Genomic DNA, 20234 nt, shown 5'->3' on the forward strand with positions numbered 1-20234 from the left:
CTGGTGAGCCTGTAACAAAGATGGTCTGACACATACAATTAAGTTTCTACCAGCACTACTTGTTTTCTTTTATCAGCTACAGAGGTAGCAAAGTATGTTTTCTTCTTACTTGGCACTGTTTTTTTGCAAGAGCACTTACAACCCAGCAAGTACTGACTTCAGCTGAATGTAAGACTTCATTAAAAACCCTGATGAGATACCTTCTTAATGATAGGGGACAATAGGGAACAGATCCAGCTTTGTCACTGCTCACACCTTCTATAGAAAGCAAGTTTGCTATGGTAAGCAGGTTCTTTGTGCTATTGAGAAACAAACCTGCAAGGGCATGGAAGCAGATTAGTCACTTCAGTTTCATTCTGCTGCTTCTCAGGAGAGCTGAGAAAAAGCCAAACAGTCCCAAAATAAAGCTGCTGTGAACTAAAATAGTGCTGGAGATTTGCTGGCACTTGAACCAGATTGAAGATCACCATCAGTGGTACTTGGTCTGGGACATGGCAGGAGACAAGAGAAACTTTTAACATTTTAAATTCATTGGTATTATCTAAAGGCTAAAAAAAAATATTAAAAAATAAACATAACAGATTGGTTGACCAACAAGAAGCCAATACTCAATACTCCGTAATTGAGGGAGAGATTGCAGTGGAAAACTGAAATGCCTCTCCCTTCATCCCAATATTGGATCAAGTTGATTGAACTTTCTCAGAAAATAAAATCTTAGCATCATGGTGGGTTGTTTTGCAAGTCTTAGTTTCTGACTCATAGAAAACCTGTATTTCAAAGCTTGCTTTTTCACTCCCTCAACATCTGCTGGCTGAGGGACATATTATGGAATTAATCTGTTCTGCTGAACTGTGGTGGAAAGCCACAGTGGGTGTGGGTCAGATACCTCGTGTCTCATTATATATGTACTGAGTGAATGCCTGCACCTTCAGTGGATTTGAGTGGTTGTGGGATGTGTGTGGTGGTTTTTATCCTACTCTGTTGGATTAGTACAGTGCAGCTAGAGAGGAGAAAGCACCAAAATTAAGGCATGATCACAGGATTCCTTTAAGGGCAACGTATTCTATCCAGAAGCCTTGCAAGCAGAAGAGAATAAGGTTTTACACAAACTTTTTTCAGTCTGTGAAGGTATCCCAGAAGAATGAAGGAAATTAAAAGTGTTTTATTTTCTATCTCTGTAACTTGGGTGGATTACAAACGTGAGAGAAAAAATCAGTGCAAACACCTATGATGTATTACAATAACCTTTATTACCTTCAGTGCAAATATTTGTAATGCATTATGGTAACGTTTACTAATCTTCATGTGCAAAAAAAATAATCCAAAAACCCTGTTCTCTGTAAGGCTGGTAGTCTTATTAGCCAGCTAGCTTTGTCATCTTTTTTTACCTAGTTTAGCTTTAATTTTCCAACCTTTAACCATTTAGTGCTGACCATTTGTAACTGAAGTCTTTGTATGCAGAGGATCTCAGCTGAATCACCCAGAGGCCAGGAAGTGCAGTCTCAGCAGGAGGCTGAGTGCCTATGCCAGGTACTTAGCCAAGCACCAAGAAAATGCTTTCATTCATGAGAGGTGACTGTCCTTGTCCTAGACTTCCCCACCTCACTCCCTCTGCATCTTCTGCATGGAATGAAATTGATCTTTTAGAGCCATTTAGTCTCCTGCATGAGACAGCCTGATGCTTAACTCTGCTGTGGATCACTAGGACTGATTCAAGCAGTTCTGAAGGAAACAGGCAATCACAGGCTATCAAAGCATATACACAGAAGAGTTTTTTACTGAGTATCCTTACTTATATTTTTAGATGCTGTTAAACTTACTGGCAAAAATCAGGCCTCAGTGTTAATAAATTCAGGTGTCTTGAACTTTTCTATCGCTGTCCTTCTGCAGAGTGTACTGAGTAAAGCCTTTAGAAGGCACCTTTGTCTTCCTTTCAAGTTTCCTGTTAAAAAGTACAGAATTTATATTCCACTACTAAGGATTGTGTTCTCTTTTAGGATCGAAATAGAATGTATGACAGTCTGAATATGCACTCTTTGGAAAACTCCCTTATTGACATTATGAGAGCAGAGCATGATCCACTTAAAGGTATGTTACTATGCTAAATAAAGAAAAAGGGTCATCCATTCTGCATATTTGAATTAATTCTGATTGCTGATTTAGATTCTAGGGTCATATTAAAATAGCAAATTAATCATTTTCTCAACTGACATGAAAGGTCAATCTCAAGCTGTATTTTATGGATAACATTGGTTTTATAGTCATTTAAAACTTTACGTTTTAGTGGTTTCCTAGGTTTTTCTCCTTTTTCCCTCCCTTTCCCCCATAAATTCATAAGTTTATTTGAAATCTACTTGTCTGCTGTAGAAAATTCTACTTCAGTTTGTAAAGACGTGCTGTTCTGTTAGAAGTGGCCAAAGGAGAGTGGGAGTAGAATCAAAATTGCCACCTATGTAATCTGGTTAATTTTGCTTTTGTTTGCAGTGGAAGCTGAAAAGAAAATTAAGTCCACTGATAAATTTAGCTTTTGTCCTTTCCAAATACTTTTTTCAAAACCTCTAGAGGAAAATTATGGACCCAACTGTCCAGTTTCTGTTGTCTCAGAGTCCAGGAATACTCTTGGTTTTGGAATGCTTGTTCCCCTGACACCTCTGGGCTCTGCTTGAATCATTTAGCCACAGCACTAAGCACATAGCTAGTATCTGTGAGCTTCAGTTTCAACTCCTCTATTTACTGTGCAGAAACTCTCCTGAATTCTGTTTTTTCATATTTATTCTCAGTGGGAGTTCACAGTCAAATTTGGGTGCAATTTTTATATTGTAATTCACTCCCACCCATTCTCCATTTCTTGAGGCTCCTAAACTAAAGACACATTAGCACATAAGGACCTGCTTTCTCCTAATTTGATACTTTAGTTAGAGTTTGCTTATGATGATTTAATCAACTGGAAGGCCTGCAGTATTCAGACAGCATGTCCTAGTATTGTAGAACATGTACAACAAAAAGCCAAAAGGTAGGGGTGGGATTTTTTTTTAACTAAAAATCTCGGCAAAGCATCAGTAAGTAGGTAGCATTTAGTTAGTTGGTTGAATTTCCTCCCCTTTAGAGTGGAAGCTGAAATTTAATATTCTTAAATCTGATCTCACTTCTTAACGCCTAGAGAGGATAAACTCCATTCTTAACAATTTTATGATTTAAGTCCATTAATAAGTTGAGTTTCTGTCTATTCTGCATTGTAGTAAAACATTACTAAATAACACAAAGAGGCTGAAACCTGTGGACAGTTAGCCCAGTGGTAACTAGCTGTGGTTACTACTTAGATCATCCCCAATTCAAAGCGTAGTTGCTTCACCTTGCCATGCTCAGGTGGTGATAATGTTTCTTTGGTTATATGAACCCAAATCTGCCATCAGGAAGAGTATTAAAAGGTAAAGCCACTGTTGGGCCTAAAATGAGACCATGCAGATCTTGCATTGCAATCTGCTGCCCTTGGCACTTCTCACATCCCTGAAAACCAGTCAGGTTCTTCACTTTTTCCTCTGCATTCCAACATGACAAACAAATGGAAGTGGTTGCTTTGTTCCCACTGCCATCTCGCTGGTTTCATTTTGGGTTTATAGTGCAGAAGAGTTTTCAGAGGCACTGGAAGCACAGAAAATACCCATTCTTATTTTTTTTTAATTATTCATATTTCATTATTACGTGATATATGAAAACTCTGTAGTTCAAATAATCTTTTAGATAGAATAAGACAAGAAGCAGTTTAAAGATTTTAAACTGATTTGGCTTCATATATCAGCACTCTGAAAAACTCAGTAAAGGTTTCATAGTTACTCTGTGCTTTCTAGGGACATGAGGATGTGGTTTCAGTCTACAGTTGGGAGATTTTAAGTTTCACAGTCATACTCTTGCCATAAAAATTCTGCTAAGTTTTATGTCTGAACTGAAACAGATGGAAGCCATAGATAGTGATGAATTCAAAGGAAATCCATTTTTTTATTCAAGTGCCAGAGAACAATCCACATGCCAACTGAATTTAATAGAGTAATTGTCTGCTGTTATTTAAATTGGTTGATTAAGATATTTTTTTCTCTTTGGAAGTAATTATTTCAACAGAAACAGCTACACTGTTAAGAGTAAGACACAAAAAAATGTTCCTTACTGACTGGAAGAAATCACATCCTAGAATAGCCTTTTAGTTTCTCTGTACCCTTCTATTTAGTCACCATTAGTTGGCATTTTTGTAATTTCCTAGCAACTGTAACTTTGTTTTTTTTCCCCTGCAAACCCTGAAACACCAGTTTTGTTACTTTAGCCTCTGCTGCTTTTCTTTTCACCCAAGAAAACCTGACATGTACTTAAGAATGCATCATACTTGCTTTCAGAATGCACAGGATTAAGAATATTATTTTAATTGTTCTTATTAACATATAATATACTTAGTTGTAACTGGAGACTGTTTTTTAGCTAGAGAATATTTCTATGACAAGTTTTTAAGTAAATTCAAGCACACTAAAACAATGCATCTTTTATATCTGACCACAGCAGTCAAATGAAAGTCTGGAATTTGAAGCACGTGTTTCAGATTTAGCTGCTTACAATATCTGGAGTATGACTAAGCATCTTGTCTGAGATTCTGCACAATGCAGAACAGACACTGTGTACTAGCTCACAGCTTTTAGGGTTTGCATTTCAAGATCCATTTTAGAAGGAGGTCTAATCTTGTCACTTTTGCTTTTGTGAACTTGAAAAAAAAATTTTTTTTCCAATGTGATTCATGACAGCTAAGTTTGTGCCTGCCAAAAAATTTATAGATGCACAGTTTTGACTTCACGTAGACAAAGTGTAGTCATTGCTAGAGATATGATCAAAAGAAAGAAGTAATTTTTAGCTCTTAATAAGGTATTTTTTCAAGGTGGGTGGATAGGGAATAGACACTTGATTTCACTAGTTACTGCAGCAGAAATACTGATCATATTAAAACTAATCTTTCCCATGCAGCTTAAGCATTAATTAATGTGCAGGATTGCCCTATCTAATCAGTTGAACATAAACAGGATATAAAATTAATAAAATTTAAAGTGAACTAATTTTACACCATTATTCTTAAATAATCTTTTTATTCTTCTTATAGCTCTTAGATTAATTATTTTGAGAGAAGAACTGCAGTACTGGTAGCCTGAAAGACATGGGCATTGGTAGTATCTTTTCCAGACATACTTGATGTGTACTTGCATTTTTTTCCCTTTTCCTATCCCTAATACCAATGCTCCTGGTATTAAAGACATAAACTTAGAATCTAGACATTTAAAAACAGGAAAGACAGCATTGGGCTAAAACAGATTAGGGAAAAAAAATAGAAAAAAATAGTTACATTTTGCATGGAATATATATTAGAATTGAGAAGGCAGTGATTTAATTGAATTTATTGACTGGCCTAAACCTCTTTCCAGTAAAGCTTGGTGTTTTCTGTGTAATTTAAGGGCTACTCATTTGTAAGGCAAGAGTATTGATACTGTATTCAATTTACCATTAATTTCTGCTTCCTGACCAGCTCTCTTGCAGCTTTTCAAGCTAGATGTAAGACAGCAGTGAGCCTGAATTCAACACATTTTTTAGGAAATTTACACAAATATATTTTTTGTATCACTAGTAATTAATAAAAGTATACAAAAAATACAAAAAAACCAGTATCTAGCTTATTTTTCAGAAAAATAACTTGATGCATTTAGATGCTGCTCTTTTTCTTGGGTTTATTTTCCTTTTACATGGGTTTAGTTGAGCTTTTCAGCTGTTAGACATGTTTCTTTTAAAAGCAACCTGCTGGTGTGTGCTCAGTGAAGTGAAAAAAAAAGCACTGGTGACTCAGCAACACGGTAGAGAACATTTTCTTTGCATATGGTAACTTCTGTTTTAAGGAAACTCAGTTTATATTTTTTTTGTTATGAAGCCCTAACATTTAAAGATCCACACTTGCTTACTGGAGTATTTCAAATTGGGTTTAGAAAAAGGGATTCTGAGGCTGAACAAAAAAGTATGGAAGGAGAAGCTTCACTCTTAGTCATACAAAAGGCTGTGAAATTATAGATACAGATTGATTTCCCTTTCTGTCCTAGGAACCCTTTATGATAAAAGCAGATATTTAAGGACTAATAGACTGATAGTGTTGAAAAGACTCTCAGAGACAACACATTTTTGGCCTCATTATGACTTACATAATTCTTACCCAAGGGTTTGAAAGTGTAGTATCCAGGCTTTCTGTAACTAGGTGTTGTCCAAACAGGGTTTTGTGCTGTTGTCTTAACTACTCTGATTCAAAAACTTGAGTTTTCTGAAGCTGCTGCAGTCCTCAGCCAGATGGTCTGGTCTGTTAAACTAGTTTGGGAAAAGCTTCACTTGGAAGCTGTTTCTCTTTTTAGTCAGGAGAGCACTTGAAAAAAAGTAAGACAGGAAAGAATTTTGTGATACTCAGTCTCTTCAGCCATTTAAAGAGGTGTGGGTTTTTTTTTTAAAAAAAGGGGGAGAGAGTAGACATGAAATACCAAATTTGTGGAATGTCAGCAATGTTTAAAGCCCTCTTTATACTTCAGTTTATCCCAAATATTTTAATATATATGGATTCCTCCTGACAATTTAGTTAAGTAATAATAGAAACTATGCATTTCCAGAAGTAGATGTGAATTTGCCTTAAAATGAAAAATGAGCATGCACAATGACATCTGTATGCTGGGAAGAATCTTACAAAAAACCCTTCAATTACCATTGCCCGTGTTAGTAACATGAGATTACAGAAATGTAGCTAAAACTTAAGTTTGTTACTCTTTCCTCATGGTTTGGATTAGCAAGACTTTTAACTGGATCTAGGTGGATAAATTCCCCTAACAAAATTTGTTTGCAAGCTTTTTCTTTTTTTTTTTTTTTATGTCCATACAGAAGAATACATTGTGAGAACTGTGTACCAGGCAGTTCTGTTAACATTAATCCTGTTTAGATATGGAACAGGAGGCTAAATTTAATAGAACTCTGGATGCATAAGAAATATCAAACATACCTGCTTCTCCTTAGCAATATAATTCTGAATTTAGCCATGATACATGAGAATTATTAATTAGCAATAACATGATGAAGCTGCAAGTTCAACTTTGCACAGGGAAAATTTCTATAACATGATACTTTCTGATGCAGAACTGGAGTACTTGGCTCTGTATTTGTTCCAGATCACAGCACATTACAAATTTTGGATCATGTAGAGCTGAGTTCTGTAGAAGTGAAGTGATTTTTCCTTCCTCAGGTATAGAACATTTCTATTACTTAAAAATTAGGTATTCTCTAACTAACTGGTAGTTGATGTTAAGCTAGTATAGCATCTTTATGTTGCTAAGTTTTTTTTAGCAGGTGGAAGCCACTGAAATCACTAGAATGTTTATTGGGCTGTTGATATGATTCTAGGCTACTGACAGGGATGTAGGATGGGATTAGATAGGAATTGTGGTGAGGATAGTTCTTAAAATTATACTTTTTTTTTAAATGCATCAAGCAATGTGCAGCAAAAATAGCTAAGTAGACAAATTATAGAAACAAAGTAAATTGTTATAGAATGGTGCTTCTGTCTTAATTTATATACTGATTTAATTTTTTTAATACTGTATATGTTCATTTAGCTAGAATAATCTGTTAAAAATGGCACAATGTGAGCTCTGTATAAGTCAGATCTTGCACCTACATCCATATATGAAGTGTTCTGAATTTATGTATATCACTGAATGCAGGTGGAAACTCTAGAAACACTGCATTTTGCTTCAACAGGTCAATATGGGGGATAAGAACCTAAGTTAATGTGTCAAATAGCAATGAATTTATTTTCACAATCAAGCAATCAATCTGTGGTAAAATGTTAAGTCAGGTTGGAAATCAAGTACTACACAAGGTATTAAATCCACAAGCTAAATTCACCAGGATGCAGCTATACAAAGTATGATTTTATTGAAATAACCCCAGAAATAAGAGTTAAAAGAAGTATCAGTGCAGTTTTCCATGCACTGAATACCATGTTCCTCCTTTTCCTTTCTATCCCCCAAGTCACTCATTAACTGAGCAAGCCAATTCCTCTCCCCAGCACAGCAGAAGTGGGATGCTTTGTGTTTGTGTGATTCAATTCATAGGTTTTGCTCTCCGTCATGCACTCTACCCACTACTTTAATGAGGGGTGCATTACTATTTCAGCTTTTTCAGTTTGCCACCTCTGTTTCAGATGCACCTTATTTGTCAAGCTGTAGGGGGAAAAAATAAAAGAATGCAGAACCACAGTTGTAAACCCTGAATTTACTTGTTAAACAGTTTTCCTCTCCAGGTGTTGACACTGGTGGGCTTCTCTTTCCTGCTAGGTCTTAAACCTGATCTCTTCTTCTGCACTACTTTACAGAAAGAAATTTGTCTCCTTGATGAATAGGAAAAGAATTTAAATGTATACAGACAGGGAGAAAGACTCTGAACCTAAACTTGAAGATATTCAAGTTAATTTAACATTTCTATTGTTATTCTTGATAGATACAGCATTCTGATTTGAAAGAAACCACCTGCAGTGTTGAATTTCTATAACATATATAAACATGATGGTGACAGTAAATAATCTCATAAAATCACTGCTGCTAGGGAAATCAGTATTACTTTTCTAGACCAAAGAATGAATAAGTGAAGGAAAATGAGTTGTTAGGCATCAGGTTGAGCAAACCAGTGTCAGCTCCCAGGTTACAATTTAAGGATGCCTTGTCCCTAGTTCTTTTCCTATTATACAAACATACATTGCTAGAAGGGCACAATATTTATAGTTCCAAGAAACGTTAGGTATAGCTGGAAATGTTCAGCATGACAGAAAAAATGGCTTTTATGTTAAAACTGCACATCTCAAGGATAAGGAACATGAAGATACAAAGGGTTTTGTGAAGATTTTTGTTTAACATTTTACCTAATCCTGCTCAAAAATTCTGTAGAAGTTGGAGAAGATGAGCAGAGTCCTTTTGGGTGGCATTCATCTCCTCTTTCCCAGGGGTCTGCCCTTGCCCTTCACTGCTTTCTCCACACTTTCAAATTCCAAAAGGAATAGTTCCTACTTAATCTGCAGGGGTTCTGTTATCATCCATTCTTGTAGTAATGAAATCTGCAGGAAGATAAATAGTACATGGCTGAATAAAAATCATTTTACCACAGTGCCTGCAAGTAAGGCTGAATAAAATATCCTAAATGTTCTTAATTTTATTATTTTGAAGGTTTTAGTGCAAGAGTTTATAATGTATATTTTCCTATAAATCCATGCTTACCTGTAGTTTTTGGTAGCAGATTATTAAACGTTGGTCTCCTACAGGGGACAAGCAAAACTTTATATAACTTAAGGGATTTTCAGCAAAAAGGTTTTCTTTATTTAATACCAAAGGTGTCCTGGTGGACACAGAACTACTATTTCCAGAAACTTCCAGTCTTGCTTCTAATCCCATGGGTTGACCCTCTATTTCTTTTTAGAAAGAGTGAGCCTTATTAGAATATGACACATGTCTTACTAATAGTCACATCTAGCAAACAATCTGCATATATATTTCCCTTTAAACCTGTGTGAGTGCTAAACACCCATTTCTTTTACAGTGGATTCTTCTTTATGCCTTCACAAACATTATTTGCTCCAAATGATTTAAATGTTGAAATTACAGTAATTTTTTTCTATATGCTTACAGATTATAAGTAAGCAGCCATGTTTTAATAGCAAGATAGACAGGCATGTGGGGTTTTTTGCCCATTAAAGCACAGTTCTTCCAAACACAGCAGCTATTGTGAATGTCTCTAGGTCAGTGTGCACTGCTGGTATGTTTGCAACTTCCTGTAAACAGAAAAGGTCTCCTGTAATAAAAAGGAATTTGTAGTGAAACAGACACTTCAGCTGTGAATTTTAAACCATTCGTTTAACTATCAGAGTATAACTTGCCACCAGTGTAGTAAAATGAAAAGCTTGGAACATCATCATGTCAGGATATGAGGTTTCCATGGAATTTTTATTAAGTATAAAATATTGAAAATGTTATTTGTCATACTCTTCAATTTTGCTCATTCATTAGATAAACCAGTAATCTAGCTTTGCCAGACTTACTGAAAAATATGACACAATTCTTATATATAATACACTGAGCTACAGTCATACATTGGTTAATAAAATTTTAATGCCTTCATTCCTATTAGTGTGATTTTTCTTAAAGTGATTCAGTAGAGAGCTACTGAACTGCAGAAGTGCCACTCTGTTAAGCAATGTGCATTGTACAGTTATTCAGAGTCACTGTGAAAGAGAAGACTAAAGCAGTCAGCACTATTTCTGGGTGTCATGAAACAAAAAGTGGCTTTATCCTATTGGAGCTGATCCCAAAGCACATTGCAGATCTCATGACCAGAGAATTAAGGTTAAGAAGTCTGTTCTTGTCAGCTTTAACTTGGGTCAAGGGTATTGTTGGTTAATGTGCTTGGAGTTAAATATTAGCTCTTTATTTCCCTTAGGCAAACTGGAAATATAGTTCATAGTTAAATCCTAAGAAGTGATTTTTTCATTATTTTTTTTCTAGCATAGTAACTAAAAACTCTGCATTTGTTTTGTTTTGTTCTTTGTTTTTTGTTTTCTTTTAAGGTCGCTTGAGTTATCCACATCCAGGGACTGACAATCTTCTGATGTTAAATGGTAAGTACTAATCTCATAACAGTTTCTAATTATCTCTAGCTTAGCTTAAATCTGACATGTTGGTATAAAACCATACTATGATACTCTGTTATTGAATTACTTGCCTCTAGCCTTCAATACTGATGGGACTGTTGCCATTTTTCAGAGTAGAATGGCAAGAGCTAATCTCACAACAGGCTTTCATTATATCTGGCTTATTTGAAATCTGAAATGCCTGTAATGGTGCACTGCTTGTTCTTTTTTGTTCTCAAGCATCCAATGGTGTGCTCTCCACAGATCTGCTAGAAATCTGTGACACAGAAACAGAAATGAGAAAAATAAGAAGGCCAGAAAAGGCCTTTTTTGTCTTGTGTAAATAGAGGGTGCACTAGGTGTTTTCTTTTATAATTAGGTGAAAAAACATTTTACTTTGGTTAAGTTTTTTAGAACTGGCTTTGTCAAATATATTTATTACTGCAAAATATGGTGAAGTTAGAGTTCATGTTCACGTTCCTCTCCCAGTAGGTCAAACTTCATGAACATCTGCTGCTCAGGGCAGGCATGAACTTTAGCCTTTGTTCAAGGCTTAAGAAGGAAGCAGAGCTTGGTAATCCATCTAAGTCAATAATAAATCAGGAGGTTTGCACACAAATGTTTTCTGCATTGGGAAAAATTAGAGCTACAATGCCACAGGTTCTCTACAAAAAGCAGAAGCTGTTGGACACAAAGCAAGTCCACTTTAGTCATTGACCTGATGGCTCTAAACTTTACCAGTGAAGACATACTATTAAAAAACACAATCCAAAGAGTTATTTCAGGTTTGTTTGCTCTTTGGAGCTTCCTTTTTAAAATTTCCTTGCACTTCAGCACAGTTGTTTACACTTCTGCAACTGGATATAAAATGTAAAAAATAACCAGTTTCCCTTGTTAGGACACTGAGTAAATGTTTAAAATTTTAAGGACATTCAGATTTAGCTTTTATACCCAATAAAGGAAAATTTAAAGAATTAGGTCATTTGGTATTGAATAGTTCTTAAAGATAATAATAGTATTTTGCACAGTGGAAATAGCTGCTTAACTACTGGAATAAAATCAGTGTTTAGCCCACATAGGCCATAATCTTGATTCCTGGTCAGGAATTGTATTGAATATTGATGAGGTTGATGTTACAAAATTTATAACAGTTAACTTGCTGTATTTTACTGCAGCTGCAAGACCCATGCTGCACGTTGGTTTTTTGAGGCAGGATGTGTTCCATTGGAATAATCTGCCGATGTATGATGAAATGTTAGATGGGAAGGTATTAAAAAATCAGCAATCTTACAAGCAATTGTGAAATATTTCAGTGCTATCAGTGGAAGAAATTATTCTTTTTTACTTCATTTGTTTCAATACTTAGAATAGAGAGCTGCTCTTTTGATAGTTTTGCATGTTAAAAGAGTCTGTGGGAAGTGTTGTTACTCTATGGATTATCTAGGGAAAAAAAGGGTTTACTCTGTTATCACAGCCACTGGACAAATGCATCTCAGTGGTGCCACTCTATTCTGAAAACCTTTACCACAGAGCTAGAGTATTCACTGAAGAACATCTTATTTTGTTATTAATACTGGTGGGGGTTCCACTGCAGTTTGGAACAAGCACTTGATGCTGTCCTCTTTAAAAGCTGCAGTATTATTTCCAGCCTTCAATAAGAGAGATAAAAATAATGATTTTTAGTATCTAAAAGTTACTGGAACACCTAATTTTCAGGTGTGCCCTTTAGGATTTAATTCAGAGCATGAGCTGAGACATTTAAGCTCTACCTGGAACATGGAACGTCCCCATCAGTAAGTCACAGACACCATGCAGAGCCACCTCAAGATGGGGGGTCTGAGCTCCAGCTTCTTACAGCTTGAAAGGAGAAGATCTGGGAACAGCTTCTGGGAAGCTCCAGCTCCTCAGACTCTCTACAACCTTTTTATTTCTTAGCAAGAACTGAGGGGCTTCCTCCAAATGTGCAGTAATGAGAGGAATAGTTTGAACACTTGCTCATCAAGTTGCAGGCTTGAGTCCCCTTCTCTGCTGAAGTGGATTTCTGTGGCTGTAATTTTTACCTTTAAGGGAAGAAAAGGGGAAGAGGAGAGCTGGTAATTCAGAGACTCAAATTTGTCTCTTACTTACAAGGAGGAGCAGGGATACCAGACCTTTATGATGGAAAAAACAGCAAAATTTTTAAGGATTCTGGGCCCATCTGTGTGTGCACTGACACTTAGCATTAGATCATGACCATCACTGGATCTTAGTTGCCTTTATTTTAGTGGACTGCTATCTCTGGATCCCAGTAAGGTTCTGTCATGAGCCCAGACTGGAATTCCTCAACCCTTTTAAGATTAAGCACTTCTAGGTAAAACTTATTTTTAGCTAGTTTTTCCTTTTCTTAAATGATAGATCTTTCCCAGCTCATTTAAATTGTACTTACTGAACTGTATCTAATATTAATACTTACAATTTTCATTATTTAAATTAATGAAATGAACCAAAGGAAAGCTGATTCATGTGTTTTAATAAATTATATATATGATAATTGTATATCTGTTTCAGCTGTAGAAAAGAAATACATTTTTAATCGACTGTTATCTCTCAAATGTCAAAAAAAGATACTTTGGAATGGGTTTATTGACATCTTTAATCTCCAACCTATAGAGAACCTTTCTGTAGCAAGTAGTAAAGCAGGAGTCCAATTCATTGCAATTTTGGGTGTTTTTCCCCATTGTAGGGTTCCCCCCTTTTTATAAGTTTAATTAATGGAATATTTTAATGACTGTTGAAACATAATTCACCATTTGATTAGCTTCACAAGGGAGTATTAGATTTTCCCTCTCAAAGATCCTATGGCTGTTTGTGCTTCTAAATAAAATAAAAAAAAGTGTTTTGCCTCAAATAGAAGTGACTGAACTTCCTATATAGGAATTGCTGAATGAGTTTCTGTAGTGTTACAGATGCCAAACTTGAATGGCCATAATGATCTCTTTCAGCCTTAAAAATCAATAAATGTGTGATTTCTAAAGAAATCTTAATAGAATGTAAGCACCAGATCCAACATAAAACAGGAATTAGGCACCTACCTCCTTTACTCCAGACTCTTGGGAAATTTTTACTGTAATTGTTTATGGATTTCTTTAAATGACAAGTACTAGTGAAAAGGGCTTTATTACCTCTCTGTCACCATTTGATCATTAAATCAGGAATGTTAGGGACAAATAGTATTTTATCTTGCTTTCTATTCTAAATTTAGTGGTTATCTTGAAATATAGGAAGCTTTTCTGGTAGTTTTTTGTAGTTACACAACGTATGTTGAATTCGTCTCAGTCATTCAGATGAGTTATTTAAATATTTTCATACTTGACCTCTGGTATTTATTTGGAATGCCTGAATAAAGTAGAAATTAGGCATTCACTATTTGTGTGGTAGCATTGCTTCTGCAAAGTTATATTTATCTTGTCTTGATATTAGATAAACATGCACTGGAAGTGTCTTCTGTTTCTCATTTCTATCTGAGCTGACTGAAGTTGCAGAAAGGGGGGGCTATTAGGGTTTTTTATAGGTTTAAGCCTTATTGATATGTAACTTCAGGAATATGGAAACAGAAGGTTTTGACTACAAGGGAATGTCTTTATTTAACTACAAGGGAATGTCTTTATTTAACTACAAGGGAATGTCTTTATTGTATATACAGCACTCTTACTGTTGAAAGCATCCAAGATTTTTTGACTTCTTGTTAGTAGGCATCATTACATATCTTCCGTGGGTTGCCTAATTTATTTTTTAGAATAAAAATGTGTCTCATTTGCTCATTTCAAATCCTTCAGGGGTTTTGTCTAATTAAGATATCCAGCTTTATAGATTAAACAATACAAAAAATATTTTTGTGTGACTTAGACTTCGAACAAGTTCAGGAAGGAAGAAGTTAATCTCTCCTTTTTTCTTATTGTTTATCATTTATTTGCCTGGAGTGTCTGGCCTTTTCCAAAGGGCTGTCCCCCTTGCAATTATTTATCTAAGCATGTGCACTAATTGTGTAGATGTATATATTAAATACATCTATAAAAAACCCTACATGGGTAGCTGTAATTAAAGACCTATAATATGTCTGTTTATACAGACCACATGCTCTGTAAGCATATGTGCTCTGAAAGGTGTAAAACATGGCACATGTTATTTTAATAAATACAGAAATATTTCTGCTGGAACCTAATCTTCAGAAAGAATAATCTCATTGCTTACAACGTACTGAAAGTTTTATTCACTGTAACCTTTCACAAGTAGCATCTGGCCCTCGAAAAGGAAGTTTATATATGTAATGTGGAGAGATTAAAATGCTGAAGTTTCATGAAGATGTAGGATATGTTTGCTCTAACGCTGTATTTTTAGTCACAGTAAAACTTTGTACTTAGTGTTATTAAAACAACTTACCTACAGTACTTCTACTGTGGTCTTAAAGTCTGGCTAAAACTAGGAAAAAAAAAAAAAAAAGGCAGGTTTTACAAAAACATACATTTTGACATTAATGATTACATTTTTTGCAGCAGGGCCTACAGAATGTCTCAGAGTGGGAACGTGTTTTTCTAGATGCAAAATGGCAGAGAATCCCTGCCCAAACTACTTTGCAATCTAAATGGACAAGGAGATAAATATCAGGGGGGTTGCCATACAAGTGAAGCAGATATTGTGACATCAAGTACAGTTGTTTTCCCCCATTTTTCCTGATTTCACTTTTTGCTGAAGCAAAGAAGGCACAGAAAACTGAAACATCATTGTAAATTCCATGTGTAGAAAAGACTGCAGCAACTGCCCTTTAAAGTGGAATGGCATGGGGGTATTTTTAGCATTTTAGTAAGTCTTTTGTATTTCTCCTTAGAATTACTGTTGGTTATTTTTAAATGCAGAAAGAAAAACAGTTCAGGTGCTCTGTAACCCAATAATTTTTCTGCGTATCAGCTTGTCGTAACTATGTAAATAGGATAAAAGAGCTGAGCTGGTTTTGTGAGGAGAAAGGAGCATAAGTGACAGCAGAGAAAAAATTATTAAGAAAAAAATATTAATAATTATCATATTAAAACTTATTAATTCCAAAAGATGCTGATGAATATGCATTCTTCTTTGAGAGAGAGCCTGGCAGTGCAGTCATTGCTCTGGGTACGATGCACGTGGTTACTCCACTTTTATTTCTGGAAGAAAAAGAGAATTTAAAAAAAAGGCCTAGAGGAGGTTAGATGAGGGTTTGGTGAGGTTACTGCTAATGCCATGTGGGAGTCACTTTGGCTGGGAGTCAGAAAAGCTTTGTACGTGCTGCAACACTGACACAGAACTGTGTGTCTTGGAAGCGCCTGACTCCAGTGGAAAACAAGTCTGAAGTTCAGCATCAAATCCCCCTGTGCAGCAGGAACTGATGGGATCTCCAATCACATAGAAGAATAGCTTTGTTCTGTCTATTCTATTTTAATCTGGGAAATGTGAATTTAGGTGTTTCCACTTGGAAACTTTTCTTTCAGGAAGTGAGCTTTTCTGGTTTGGTTTATTGGAAGGAAGTTGGAGGATTTGAAGAAGTTCGGGGTAAAAACTGTCCTCAAGAGTAATTCTTTAAGATGAAAGATAATAAATTGAAAGTTAAATGCAAGTTGGACAGGAATATGGTGTCTACTCTGTAATGGATTGACAGTTTTAAAGGAGAAGAAACGAGAGATTCAGAATTCCATAAGCATTTTACTGAATTTCTAGTAGTTGGAGATCAAGGTAACACAAGGAAGAAAAATATTTTACTCACTAAAAAATTGGAAAAGCCATGTGCAAGTAGAAGCTACTAGGATATAAGTACTTAATAATATGAGAATAGACCAGTGAATGATGTTTAAGAAACAATTAGTTTGGGGCTGCATGTGTTTCAGTGTCCCAGAACCCAAGCTGCTTTTTGGGAGTGATGCCTCTATGGAGATCTTGTAAAATCAAAGCATTAATGCCAAGACAAAGTAATGTTCGTTCCTAAATGTTGCTGTAACATTCTGGTTTATAGTAATGTTTTCTATTTTGGGTGTTTCTCTGCAGTGCTGTAATGATTCAAGTATTTTTTCTCAGATGCAAAGTCTGTGAAAGAGGAATTGAAAATACTTTGTGAAAACGTAACTAAGAAGTTAAGCAGAGCTTAATAGTTTTTGTATTAGTACTCTGGGTATTTTTAGTTTCCTATCCCTCAGGCAGAGAAGCAGTCTGTGATAAGTGTGACCCCTTTAAGAATCTTGCAAAACTCAAAAGTTAGGAAAAACTTGGATATACTTGCTGTGGGTCAGAAATTGTTGCTTTGCCTTTGTGCAGTGTTTTTGATACAATGCTATTTCTTGTGACTTGTGCCCTGATTTTGTTTGCTGCCACAAGGAGTCTTTTGTTTCAAACAAAACCTTGCAGTTAATTTTCTGCTAGGTCTTTTCATGAAAAAGGAAGGTCATGGCTTATAGCATTTGTATTGTCACTGCAGAGGACTGTACAAACTGTTCTATGGACCAGGATGTTTCTGTGATTAATTTAACACTAGCTACATGCTTTTTGAAGTAATATTTTCCTTTTTACAATTTCGGTACCCTGGTATTTACACACTTGTGTAAGATACAAAGCACATTTGTGAGGATGAATTTACAAAGTTACCATAATTTATGTACCAAGTTCAGATCAAGGAGAAAGACATGCTGAAATACTTTCAAGTATGTTCTTACAGCTGGTGCTGAGGTCAATTTGGTAGTGAAGCAGTGTGCTGTTTCAGTGAGACTTCAGCTTCATGCATTCTCATCTACAAGTCCCAGTAACAAGTACTGATGCAGATTTTTACTGCTTTACCCACATGGTTCTTTGTATCTTAAATATTTTAGGATGTGGGCATGATACAGTTGTTTGACATTTTACAATTTGTCCTTTGTTTGCATGCAGCAAGGAGTTATGGGCGAAGACGAGGTAATTCACTTCTGTTTGTTACAGTACAATTAATTCTGACTGAGCTGTTACTGATCATTAAAATTAATCCAGATTTTTGATTGTAAATGCTTTTCTGCATGTTGTCTTAGCGTGGGAGAGATGGAGGGTGTGAGGGACGGAGGGATGCAGTCCAGATTGTTATGGCCATCAATTTCCTTATAGAATTTGAATTACAAATCCTGTAATCAGTTGAAACACTGTAGGTCTAATCATAGTCTGGCTCATGCTAATGGCTACTGTTTGCATTTGTTGTCCCCTTTCAAACCATACAGTTTGCTTGTTGTTCTAACTCATCTTCTCTTGCTTCTGTAGCACTGATAGCCTGCAGAGTAAAAACTAAGAGCCTTTCATAAGCTTAGAAAGAAATCTACTACAGCTCGTAAAAATAGCAGATTTTCGTAGTATAAGCCAATGTATGCTCACTGACCTTAGAAAAGCTGTACTGATTTAACTTCAGCACATGAGGATGGGACCTGCAGTTGTTGTAAAGATCATGTAAAGTATGTAGCAAGAACATTAAGACACTTGATACCTTTCAGTGTTCACAACATACACAAAAGTTCATGTGTTGGCTCTCCTGAGCTCAGCATTGGTTCATAACTGATCACTTCATAGCCCTGTTGTGGAGGGGAGTGATCACAGAATCACTGAATGGTTTGGGTTGGAAGGGACATTAAAGCTCATCCAGTTCCAAGCCCCCTGCATGGCAGGGACACCTCCCAGTAGACCTCACCACCATCCTTGTGATGAGCTGGGTCATGGTCACTGTGTGGAACAGTGCAATCCTGTTTTGGTGAGTCTTGACGGATTCTGTTTAGTTCTTTTCACTATTTTAAACCAAAAAGAAACAAGTGTTTAAAAAAGGGCTTGCCCACAATTTAAAGTTTAAAAGTGAAATGTGAAAATTTCACATTTAAAAGTGAAGAGGAAGAAAAAAAAATATTAGGATCCAGATGGATCGTATTACTCTAAATGTGTTCATCCATTGTCCTCTCAACTTTCTGAAGAGCTTTTGGCCCATATGAAAGTAAAACTGGTCTCTCCAGTATCACTTCAGAACTTGTTTTGATGGCTTCATTTGTACAAGGAAGAGGGCCCTAGTTTCTCATTGTTCTTAGATTTCAGCATTGGTCTGTGGGTAAAAAATATTCTGAAGGTTCTTTGATTATTTTTCCCCTCCATATAGTTGTGTATGTTTTCATTTGGCATTGTCTAAGAAGTATTTCTAGAGCAACTCAGAACATCATTTCCATGGTCCAAAGAGACACTTCTCTTAAGTTTAGTTTCTGTGGTGTTTTTTAAACACAAACTCAAAAACAAAACAAAAAAATAACCCTACACTTTAATGTGTTTTTTACAGTGTTTTCAAGCCAACAAGTTTATTAGAATTGGCACACTTTTATGTCATTAAAGTTTTTTCTCTTGCAGTATAAGGACTTACAGAGGTGCTTTTTACAAAGATAATAGAGCTAAATTGCTGTAATTTTACATTCAGAGTGTTAAGGATAACTCTAATATAAATGAAAATTCTTAAATTGTCCATTTCTGCTGTTTCCTGTGAATTCCTCCAAACTGAAACTTCTTATTCTTTAGCCACTCTTTGTTTCACTGTCACTGTGTAACTGTATAAGTGTATATACATATAACAGCTCTATCACTCACATCAGTAATTCAGAAATCCATTTTTATATCTCCTTTTCTTGATTAACCAAACCAAAGCACATCTTTTTGTCCATCCTTGAGATGCAATCATTGCAATTGATCATTATCACTGAAACTCATATCCACATTACTCATGCTGCAGTCTTCCCAGCAGGATCTTCTTTCTCTCCCATCTAAATAGGTGATTTACAAGAAGAATTTGCCTGACTTCTTCTTCCAACTGTGTCAACTTTCTCTTGTCTCTCTTGCTTTCTCACTTTTCTGCCCCAGCAAGCACCAGCTTCGTGCTTCCACTTCTCCAGGCACTCTGCTGATCAGTCTCCTTGCTGTAGAATGCATCCTTCTGGGAGCAGGCAAGGATGCCACCACTTGGATGTCCTCTGACCTTTTTCTCAAACACATATATCACCATTCTTGGTACAAAGGAGGACCCTGCTATATTTTTCTGCATTTGTTGTACTCCCCTCCATTGGATGCCTTCTGAAGACAGAAATGTCAAATGGCACCACGAAGATGTTGTGGTTACAGGCTTGATTACTTAGTACACTCCTGTGGTCCTGCTTTTATTTGCTGACAGTTTATGTTGTTTAGTTTTCTATTGTGTTTTCATTTGCTATTTTTGCTGTATTTTATTTTTATTCCAGCAATAGTTACCCAATCATGATCATTAGGCATTACCACACTGTAGGTCATTGGTCATGATGTTTGCTCTCTGTTCTTCAGCCTTTAAACACTTGATTCTCAAATGATCTTCTGGAAGAAAATAGCTTTCATACTACTGATGAGCACAGTGTTTTCATGTGTTCCTGCAGGGCTTTTTTGGTAGTTTTGCCCTGAGAGGGAACACAAGTTAGAGACTGCAGTATGGCTCACAGCGAGGGTG

General features: G+C 36.0%; 1 protein-coding gene across 3 annotated transcripts in view; it reads left to right on the forward strand.

Moving 5' to 3' along the window:
- The window catches only part of CPEB2 (cytoplasmic polyadenylation element binding protein 2), a 54954-nt gene that overhangs the window by 13129 nt on the left and 21591 nt on the right, over window positions 1–20234 (forward strand). For 2 of the 3 annotated variants that reach the window (XM_030449493.1, XM_030449494.1), the window contains exons 4-6: window positions 1998–2088; window positions 10661–10711; window positions 17645–17668. In XM_030449493.1, coding sequence (XP_030305353.1) covers window positions 1998–2088; window positions 10661–10711; window positions 17645–17668 — 166 coding nt within the window. The remainder of the gene's footprint in view (window positions 1–1997; window positions 2089–10660; window positions 10712–17644; window positions 17669–20234) is intronic. The other variant, XM_030449495.1, reaches the window with a different exon arrangement.

This window comes from Calypte anna, chromosome 4A, assembly GCF_003957555.1.
Source record: "Calypte anna isolate BGI_N300 chromosome 4A, bCalAnn1_v1.p, whole genome shotgun sequence".
Lineage (NCBI taxonomy): Eukaryota > Metazoa > Chordata > Aves > Apodiformes > Trochilidae > Calypte > Calypte anna.